This window comes from Cebus imitator, unplaced genomic scaffold (genome assembly GCF_001604975.1).
Source record: "Cebus imitator isolate Cc_AM_T3 unplaced genomic scaffold, Cebus_imitator-1.0 Scaffold136, whole genome shotgun sequence".
NCBI classification, from domain to species: domain Eukaryota; kingdom Metazoa; phylum Chordata; class Mammalia; order Primates; family Cebidae; genus Cebus; species Cebus imitator.
This window is the reverse complement of record NW_016107451.1, coordinates 421337-432179: the sequence shown is the minus strand read 5'-3', so window position 1 is coordinate 432179 and position 10843 is coordinate 421337. Positions and strand designations below refer to the sequence as shown.

Below are 10843 nucleotides of genomic sequence, written 5' to 3'. Positions count from 1 at the left end.
CGCCTCCTGGGTTCAGGCAATTCTCCTGCCTCAGCCTCCTGAGTAGCTGGGATTACAGGCACGTGCCACCATGCCCAGCTAATTTTTCGTAGTTTTTAGTAGAGACAGGGTGTCACCATGTTGACCAGGATGGTCTCGATCTCCTGACCTCGTGATCCACCCGCCTCGGCCTCCCAAAGTGCTGGGATTCTTTCCATGTTTTATAGTGAAATTTTACTTTACATTTTAAAAATATAAATGTTTCAAACTTTGCAATACATGACAGTTGTATTGGCTATCTCTATTATTGTACATCCTGACTTTTTCTTATGAGTTTTTGAAATAATGCAAAATATTTTTACAAGAATGTATTCTGAGTGGATCTCACAGTTGTAAGTTGTACTGAGCAACTAAGGCAAAATGTCTTTGTCTCTGGAAATATAGCTGACCTCTGGCCTGTAGCAGGCCATGCAGTTTTTTTCTAAGTGTTGGTCAATAATATGTGTGCATTAGTAACTTTAAAACAACGTAATTGGCCAGGCGTGGTGGCTCACGCCTGTAATCCCAGCACTTTGGGAGGCCAAGGCATGTGGATCACTTGAGCCCAGGAGTTCCAGATCAGCTTAGCCAACATAGTGAAACCTCATCTCCACTAAAAATACAAAAAATATTAGCTGGGCATGGTGGTGCTCGCTTGTAATCCCAGCTACTCGGGAGGCTGAGGCTTGAGAATCTCTTGAACCCAGGAGGCAGAGGTTGCAGTGAGCTGAGATCATGCCACTGCACTCTAGCCTGGGTGACAGAGCGAGACTCCATCTAAAAACAGAAAAATTAGGAAGGCTTATTACTTGTTTGAGACTTGATGTCCTGTGGCTGAAGCTTAGGGAATGATTCCCTGTATATCTCTGCCCTGGAAATAAACTTTATTCACATACTCTCCCAAGACTGTATAGTTTCATCTTGTTATCTAAAACTGTGTAGCCTGTGGTGGTGTGAGGGATGTCTTTTGGAGGAGGGCACTAAAGATGACTCCAGGTATGCTCCTGGTGGTGTCATGCTTGATACTGCCCGGTCTTCTGTGTTACCTTCACAGAGCTTTCACAGCGCTGCAGACACCTCAGATTAATTGGATCACTGGACCTTTTAGAGGAATGCGCATTATCTCCATTGCTACCCTGACTATGCAAGTTCAGCTTTTTCAGTGTATCTCTTTTTTTTTTTTTTTTCTTTAATTTTTATTTTACTTTAGGTTCCAGGATACATGTGCAGAATGTGTAGGTTTGTTACATAGATAAATGTGTGCCATGGTGGTTTGCTGTACCTATCAAACCATCACCTTGGTTTTAAGCCGCACATGCATTAGCTATTTGTCCTGATGCTCTCCCTCCCCTTACCTACCCCCCACCAGCAGGCCTGGGTGTATGTGGTTCCCCTCCCTCTGGTCCATGTGTTCTTATTGTTCAACTCCCAGTTATGCATGAGAGCATGTGGTATTTGGTTTTCTGTTCCTGTGTTAGTTTACTGAGGATGATGGCTTCCAGCTTCATCCATGTCGCCGCAAAGGATGTAATCTCATCCTTTTTATGCCTGCATAGTATTCCATGGTGTATATGCAACACATTTTCTTTTATCTAGTCTGTCATTGATGGGCATTTGGGTTGGTACCATGTCTTTGCTATTGTCAACAGTGCTGCGGTAAACATAAGTATGCATGCGTCTTTATAGCAGAATGATTTGTATTCCTTTGGGTATATACCGAGTAATGGGATTGCTGGGTCAAATCGTATTTCTGGTTCTAGATCCTTGAGGAATCACCACACTCTTCCACGATGGCTGAACTAATTTACATTCCTACCTACAGTATAAAAGCGTTCCTATTTCTCCAGCCTTGCCAGCATCTGTTGTTTCTTGACTTTTTAATAATCACCATTCTGACTGGTATGAGATGGTATCTCATTGTGGTTTTGATTTGCATTTCTCTAATGATCAATGATGTTGAGCTTTTTTTCATATGTTTGTTGGCCACATAAATGTCGTTTTTTGAGAAGTGTCTGTCCATATCCTTTGCCCACTTTTTGATGGGGTTGTTTTTTTCTTATAAATTTGTTTAAGTTCCTTGTAGATTCTGAATATTGGACCTTTGTTAGTGGGTAGATTGCAAAAAAATGTTTCCCATTCCATAGGTTGTCTGTTCACTGTGATAATAGTTTCTTTTGCTGTTCAGAAGCTCTTCAGTTTAAATAGATCCCATTTATCATTTTAGCTTTTGTTGCAGTTGCTTTTGGCATTTTTGTCATGAAATCTTTGCCCATGCCTTTGTCCTGAATGGTATTGCTTAGGTTTTCTTCTAGGATTTTTATGGTTTTGGATTCTATATTTAAGTCTTTCATCCATCTTGACTTAATTTTTGTATAAGGAAGGAGTCCAGCTAACCAATTTTCTGAGCACCATTTCTTAAACAAAGAATGCTTTTCCCATTGCTTGTTTTTGTCAGGTTTGTTGAAGATCAGAGATGATTGTAGATGTGTGGTGTTATTTCTGAGGTCTCTGTTCTGTTCCCTTGGTCTGTATGTCTCTTTTGCTACCTATATCATGCTATTTTGGTTACTGTAGCCTTGTAGTATAGTTTGAAGTCAGGTAGTGCAATGCCTCCAGCTTTGTTCTTTTTGCTTAGGATTGTCTTGGCCATTAGTGTATCTCTTTAAATGGGTCTAGTAAGAAAACATCTCAGTTCATCAGCCTTTGACTTAACCTTTTTTTTTTTTTTTCATATAAGCAGTGAAATTAAAATGGCCGATCACTCACAGCTCACTGCAGCTTCAGCCTGCCAGGCTCAAGCAGTTCTCCCACCTCAGCCTCCCAAAGTGCTGGGATTACAGGCATGAGCTACTGCTGTCTGCTGAGGTTCTTTAGTTTTTAGTTATTTCTTACTTTTAGTAATGGTGGTACACCTTGCTAAAGTTAGAGGTTCTGCAGTAACTGAATCAGATTTTTGGCTTAAATATTGAGAGGCAAGGCAACAGAGGTGGCAGTGCTAAAATTCTCTGGACTTTTTTTTTTTTTTTTTTTGAGACAGAGTCTCGCTCTGTCACCCACTGCAATGCAGTGGCGAGTCTACCTCCCGGGTTCAAACAATTCTTCTGCCTCAGCCTTCTAAGTAGCTGTGACTTACAGGTGCACACCACCACACCTGGCTAATTTTTGTATTTTTAGTAGAGATGGAGTTTCACCATGTTGACCGGGCTGGTTTCTAACTTCTGATCTCAGGTAATCTACCCGCCTGGCCTCCCAGAGTGTTGGGATTACAGGCATGAGCCACTGCACCCTGCTGGAGTTCTTTTCCTAACCCTGACAATATCGCTTACCTGATAATGTGGCTAGAAGTATGGGCTGTGACTAAATTACTGGTAGGAGAATAGAATTGAATAGAGCTAAAACAATGTTACTATTTTGATGAAAAAAAAAAAAAAAAACTACTTTTATGGTTATTTTAGAATGTGCTCCTTCTACTTGAAAAAAAAAATTAACTGTAAAACAGGATCAGGTCTTGAAGAGCTATTCCAGAAGAAGGCATTGTTAGTCTAAGAATGATAGTTTCCTACATGCTGTTGCACTTGAAGACCTTCCAGTAGGACTTCATGTGGAGGTGTAAGACAGTGGTACTGAAAATTCTGTCCTACTGACCTTGTTTTAAGAAGGAAAAGGGGGCTGGGCGCGGTGGCTCAAGCCTGTAATCCCAGCACTTTGGGAGACCGAGGCGGGTGGATCACGAGGTCAAGAGATCGAGACCATCCTGACCAACATGGTGAAACCCCATCTCTACTAAAAATACAAAAACTAGCTGGGCGCGGTGGCGTGCGCCTGTAGTCCCAGCTACTCGGGAGGCTGAGGCAGGAGAATTGCTTGAACCCAGGAGGCGGAGGTTGCAGTGGGCCGAGATTGTGCCACTGTACTCCAGCCTGGCGCCTGGCAACAGAGTGAGACTCTATCTCAAAAAAAAAAAAAAAAAGAAAAAGGTAGTAGTCATTTTTGCATATTTCTCCTTTAGTACTATCTTCCCTTTACCTGGAAAATTATCACCATTTAACTTTCCTTTACAAAAAAATATTCCTTAAGACCGTAATTGTTGGCAGGGCATGGTGGCTAATTCCCATAATCGCAACACTCTGGAAGGCCAAGGTGGGAGGATCACTTGAGTCCAGGAGTTTGAGACAAGCCTGGGTGACGTGTCGAAACCCTATCTGTACAAAAAAATAATTGCTCAGCATGGTGGCATGCACTTGTGGTCCCAGCTACTCAGGAGGCTGATGTGGGTGGATCACTTGAGCCCAGGAGGTCAAGGCTGCAGTAAGCCATGATTGCGCCATTGCACTCCAGCCTGGGAGACTGAATGAGACCATGGGTCAAAAAAAAGATTACAGTTGTTATAATTTGCATATATGGTACACATATGTATTATCTGTTATATGAGCCTTATTGTTGGAAGCTGTATAGTGTGTGTTCAGGCAAAGTTTCAGGTATTTGGACTTGACCCGGAGATAGCAGTGGAGCTAATGGAGCTAGGTAGGAACATTAAATATTTACAAATAATACATATGATTTATTGACATTTTTTTCTTTATTCACTTGATGTTTATTAGATTAAAAGAAAACGAAGCTAAGAAATAGATGTGTTTTTGCCTGTTTCTCTTTCTGCTTTGGTATATATGCTGCTTTGGGATGCTTTTATTTTATTTTAATTTTATTTTTTTGAGATAGAGCCTCTCTTTGTCTCCAGGCTGGAGTGCAGTGGCTCGATCTCAGCTCACTGCAACCTCCACCTCCTGGGTTCAAGCAATTCTAACTGCCTCAGCCTCCCAAGTAGCTGAGGCATGGTGCCACCACTCCCAGATAATTTTTGTATTTTTAGTAGAGACAGGGTTTCACCATATTGGCCAGGATGGTCTCGATCTTTTGACCTCGTGAGCCACCTTGCCCGGCCTTTTTTTTTTTTTTTTTTTTTTGTTTTTTGTGTTTTTTTTTTTTTTTTTTTTTTTTTAAAGGGACTCGCTCTGTCACCCAAGCTGGAGTGCAGGTGGTGCAGTCACAGTTCACTGCAGACTTGACTTCCTAGGCTCAGGTGATCCTCCCACCTCAGCCTCCCAGGTGGGTGGAACTACAAGTTCACGCCACCACACCCAGCTAATTTTTTGTATTTTTTGTAGAGAAGGGTTTTGGTCATGTTGCCCAGGCAGGTCTCAAACTCCTGGCCTCTATGAATCCACCCACTTTGGCCTCCCAAAGTGCTGGGATTACAGGTGTGAACCACCATGCCCAGCCAGGATGCAATCCTCTAACAAAAGGGAAATTTATTTTTCTTGAAGGTTTGTAGTACAGGCTTTAACAATACAACATATTTGATTGCACATCATGAGAGAGCCATTGCCTTCTTACTTAACGTTGACTTGGGGTCGGTGTGGTGGCTTACACCTGTAATCCCAGCACTGTGGAAGGCTGAGACGGGCAGATCACTTGAGGTCAGAAGTACGAAACCAGCCTGGCCAACATGACAATACCCCGTTCGTCGTCTCTACTGAAAATACAAAAATTAGCCAGGCATGGTGGTTTGTGCCTATAATCCCACCTACTCAGAGGGCTGAGGCAGGAGTATTGTTTGAACCCAGGAGGCACAGGTTGCAGTGGGCTGAGATAGCCCCACTGTTCTCCAGCCTGGGTGACAGAGCAAGACCTCGTCTCCAAAAAAATGCACAGGTACATTGACTTGGAAGGCCCAAGTATAATTACTTGGTGGAAATCAAAAAATAGATTCAGCTCTGTGTAAAGAAGATATTTCAGAATGAATTGAGTTAGCCATTAGTAGAAACAGGCCAGAAGATAATGGGCTGTAGTATGAGTAAGACATAGACATAGACTTGTAATAACATTAAGATTTACCTCTCTTCAATTCCCATGTCTTTGAATGTGATCGTCTAACCCTGTAATTATTTTTAATTATTATTTTTTTTTCCGAGATGGAGTCTTGCTATGTCACCTAGGCTGGAGTGTCATGGTTCAGTCTCGGCTCACTACAACCTCCGCCTCCCGGGTTCGATCAATTCTCCTGCCTCAGCCTCCCAAGTAGCTGGAATTAACAGGCACCTACCACCATGCCTGGCTAATTCTTGTATTGTTAGCAGAGATGGGGTTTCACCATATTGGCCAGGCTGGTCTTGATCTCTTGACCTTGTGATCCACCTGCCTCAGCCTCCCAAAGTGCTGGGATTACAGGCGTGAGCCACTGCGCCCAGCCCCCACTGGAGTGTTGTTATTGTCCTAAAGCTTTAAGTGGGCAGTGGCATGGATATTTACACAAGGACCTTCATAGGAGCATTGTTTGTTGTAATAAAAATATAGGTTTCTGGCTGGGCACAGTGGCTCATGCCTAATAATTCCAGCACTTTGGGAGGCTGAGGCAGGTGGATCATTGGAGCCCTGTTCAAGACCAGCCTGGGCAACATGACGAAACCATCTGTACAAAAAGTTTAAAAATAGCTGGCTTGGTGGCATGTGCCTGTAGTCCCAGCTACTTGGGAGGCTGATGTGGGAGGATCACCTGAACCTGGGAGGTCAAGGCTGCAGTGAGGTATGATTATGCCACTGCACTCCATTCTGGGCAGCGGAGTAATACCCTGTCTCAAAAAATAATAATAATAATAATAATACCACCAACATAGGTCTCACAACATAGTAGAACACCACATAATTTTAGTAAAAAGAGGCAAATTAAGAAGATGAAAGTGTTTGTGCGACATAATATGAGGACATTGTATGTAGTCCACACGGGTTAATTTAAAGGAAAGCCCAAGTAAACAACTATTTCCATCACAGTGAGACTTAAGGTGCAAAAAAATTGAGACATTGAAATAGGTTATCTTAGTAGGAGGGAGTTTCGTTGATTTTCATTTTTTGAAAGAATACAGGTTGAACATCCCTGATCTGAAAATCCAAAATGCCCCAAAATCTGATAGCTTTTGAGAGCTGACTTGATGCTCAAGAAAATATTCATTGGAGCATTTTGAATTACTGAACTAGGCATTATAATGCAAATATTCCAGAATTTAAAAATAAGTCTAAAACACTTTTGGGCCCAAGCATTTTGTAAAAAGGGTACTCAGACTGTATAAGGCAAACCTGAAAAGGCATCAGCTAAGTCAGCTTCTCTAACCTTCAAGTTCTTTTTTTTTTTTTTTTTTTTTTTTTTTTTTTTTTTGAGACGGAGTTTCACTCATGTTACCCAGGCTGGAGTGCAATGGCGCGATCTCGGCTCACCGCAACCTCCGCCTCCTGGGTTCAGGCAATTCTCCTGCCCCAGCCTCCTGAGTAGCTGGGATTACAGGCACGCGCCACCATGCCCAGCTAATTTTTTGTATTTTTGGTAGAGACGGGGTTTCACCATGTTGACCAGGATGGTCTCGATCTCTTGACCTCGTGATCCACCCGCCTCGGCCTCCCAAAGTGCTGGGATTACAGGCTTGAGCCACTGCGCCCGGCCCTTCAAGTTCTAATTCTAAATGATTGTCTCATTCTCTGACAGTATACTAAGTTTGTAGCGTATGATTTCTTTTTTTCAGCCACTCTAATGCTTCAAAATTATTTCTAATATAAAAATACTTTTTCTCAAAACTTTTCTCTGCAAAACTAAATTCCTGCTGTCAGCCCTTGAGTGTATAACAAGTAGTAAAGAAAGACTAAATGTAAACATTAGCAAAATTGATGATTGCCATCACAAAGCCATATATTGATCTATAGAGTGCCTACAGCTTGTGAGATGCAACACATTTGAAACTCATAAATATGTAGTTTCTCTTCTGATGGTTAAAAAAAAAAGAAAAACTTGTAACTAAGAATATAATATTGTGGATATACTGTGACAGAGGCTAAAAGTTCTGGAGGCATTGTGGGGGTGTCCTTTTTAACTTAATTTGAAAGGGAATATCTTAGAGTATCTTCAGGCTTAAAGAGATTTTAAATAAATTATGTTTCTTCAAAATAGAAATGAGGTTTTTTTTTTAGGAGTCATTTGAATTTGTTTTCTTTCAGAAATCGAGCTATAGCAGATTATCTTCGTTCAAATGGCTATGAAGAGGCATATTCAGTTTTTAAAAAGGAAGCTGAATTAGATATGGTATGTTTCACTTTTTACAATTCTTCATAGTATAGTTAATGAGTAGATTTTTACTCAAGTATCTGTAGTTAACAGCTTTTCACAATTTTGTCATTCGTTATTGTGGTCTACTTGATACTGAACTTGATTTTCACTCCCCTTTTTTATTTTTATTTTTGAGATGGTGTCTCACTCTGTCTCCCAGGCTGGAGTGCAGTGGCATGATCTCAGTTCACTGCAATTTTGAACTACCGGGTTCAAGGGATTCTCCTACCTCAGCCTCCTGAGTAGCAGGGATTACAGCTGTGTGCCACCACGACTGGCTGATTTTTGTATTTTTAGTAGAGACCGGGTCTTGTCACGTTGGCCAGACTGGTCTTAAACTCCTAACCTCAGGTGATGCACCCACCTCAGCCTCCCAAAGTGCTGGGATTACAGGTGTGAGCCACTGCACCCGGCCACTCACTTTTTTTATAATCAGATTTTTAGTAATGTTCGGACTTAAAGGTGAATGATCTTTGGCTTGAGGATCATAGTTAAGTCATTTTTAAAAGATTCTAAATTTATTTTCTCTAGAATGAAGAATTAGATAAAAAGTATGCTGGTCTTTTGGAAAAAAAATGGACATCTGTTATTAGATTACAAAAGAAGGTAACTAAGTCTTTTTTTCTTTAAAATTAGTTGTATTCACTTATATAAACTTTCTGAAAATAACATTCTGCATTAATTAATAATTGCATCTAATCTTTAAAAAGCAAATAAAAATGCATTTTTTTGTGCTTTATGAAAAGTTTGACCTAGGCTCATCATTGCGGATACATGGTAACTCACATATCTAGAGTTGCTGACTGGTTTGAATCTGCATAGTCCTGGCTTTGAGGAATTGATACTGAAAGAACTCATTTGTGTACTTGGAAAGGACACATGGAGCCATTGTGATTGATGGTGGGAAAAGAGCACTAAAGTCTGCTCTTAGACAAGTCATTTTTATCTCTGAGCTTTTCTTTCTACCTGTAAATACAACAAATAATATTCCAGTCCTAAAATGTGTACTTCATAGGCAAAGTTAGAATACATAAATAACATTGTTGTGAGTTCATCCATATAAAGCTCTTAGAAAAGTGCTTGGCACATAGTAGATGCTCAATACATATTAGCTTTTATTATTAATATTATTATTATCATATGTAATCTGGTTTGGAAAGAACTTACTAAGAGTAGCAGCCTTAGAGGGACCAAGACAAGTTCACTGCCCTTCTCTGATTAGCAGTAGAAGACTCTGTTGCCAGATAGAAATTGAAGTTTTTCTTTGTGTTAAATAGTTAGGGCAATTGTACTGAATTTTTCTGAATTTTTAGTTTTGTCACACAACTTAGATTTTGATGCTATATAAAATAAATCATTTTCATTTAACTCTGACAAATGATGTGATTACTGAAATTTTTCAAGTATTCTGCATATATAGTTGTAAAATAAAGGCAGTTTTTAAGTGTCAGTGCTATTTTTATTGAAATCTATATGTAATTACTTGTTTTTAAAGGTTATGGAATTAGAATCAAAGTTAAATGAAGCAAAAGAAGAATTTACGTCAGGTGGACCTCTTGGTCAGAAACGGGACCCAAAAGAGTGGATTCCCCGTCCGCCAGAAAAATATGCATTGAGTGGTCACAGGAGTCCGGTCACTCGGGTCATTTTCCATCCTGTGTTCAGTGTTATGGTCTCTGCTTCAGAGGATGCTACAATTAAGGTAGGTTTTTGTTAAAAGTAGACTTAAAGTTGATAAGGTGAAAAAAATGAAAAGATCCAGAAAATGAGGGCCTATGCAGAGGGGCAGGAGGTACTCTTTGAAATTTAAGTAATTTCATTCTAAATCTTTTGTTTGTTTGTTTGTTTGTTTGTTTTGTTTTTTGCACTACGGTCTGGCATGTGAATTTGATTCTAAATCTTAAACACAGAATTGGAATAAAATTTTGTTGTTTTTCCTAGAGGCATGCCGCCAGATAAGTTTGCTGATGAATTTGAGAAAGTAGGATGTTACTAATTTAGTTTATGTCAGTAGGTCACCTTGTGCTGGAATAATTTTTGTTCTTCAGAGAAGGAAAAGTGTGGGCCTTTAAATAGAGTGCTGTATGTGAAACACTGGTTTAGAAAACTAGTAATTGATGATAGGGTGAATCTGTACTGCAAAAGAATTAAATAGAAGATTCATTTAAATTGGACTCTCCTTAATGTATTTAAAATCGGCTTTCCAAGAGTATGGGAATATAAGAGCTTTTTATTTATAAATTATGTGTTTCTCATTAAAAAATTTTTTTCATAGTAAACGTATATTACATTTTAATGTACTTTTTTAGTTAGAAAAAGTTGTTTTTAAGTTGCCTTTGTTTCAGACACAATAAAATGGCAGTTGTATAAATCATCTATAGAAAGATAAGATAATTGCAGTGTAGACAGGTTTAGGTAGGTGTCTATCCTAAGGCTTATTTCAAAGTAAGTTACAGATTTTAAGTTTAATTTATAAAGGTATAACTGAGAAAATGTGAGTAGATTATATATATCATATTAGCAGTCCCACATAAAATGCAGGCATAATTTAAATGTGACTGTACGTAGCCAGTTCTTCAAATTAAACATTGTTTTACAGTGTCTTTTTTTTTTTTTTTTTTTTTTTTTTTTTTTTGTTTTTTTTTTTTTTTTTTTTTTTTTTTTTTTTTTGAGATG

The 10843-nt window shown here is 39.5% G+C and overlaps 1 protein-coding gene across 2 annotated transcripts in view; it reads left to right on the top strand.

The window, feature by feature from the left end:
* Nucleotides 1–10843, top strand: part of PAFAH1B1 (platelet activating factor acetylhydrolase 1b regulatory subunit 1) — a 107811-nt gene that overhangs the window by 76068 nt on the left and 20900 nt on the right. For both annotated transcript variants that reach the window (XM_017541623.2, XM_037743153.1), the window contains exons 3-5: nucleotides 8059–8143; nucleotides 8699–8773; nucleotides 9663–9869. In XM_017541623.2, coding sequence (XP_017397112.1) covers nucleotides 8059–8143; nucleotides 8699–8773; nucleotides 9663–9869 — 367 coding nt within the window. The remainder of the gene's footprint in view (nucleotides 1–8058; nucleotides 8144–8698; nucleotides 8774–9662; nucleotides 9870–10843) is intronic.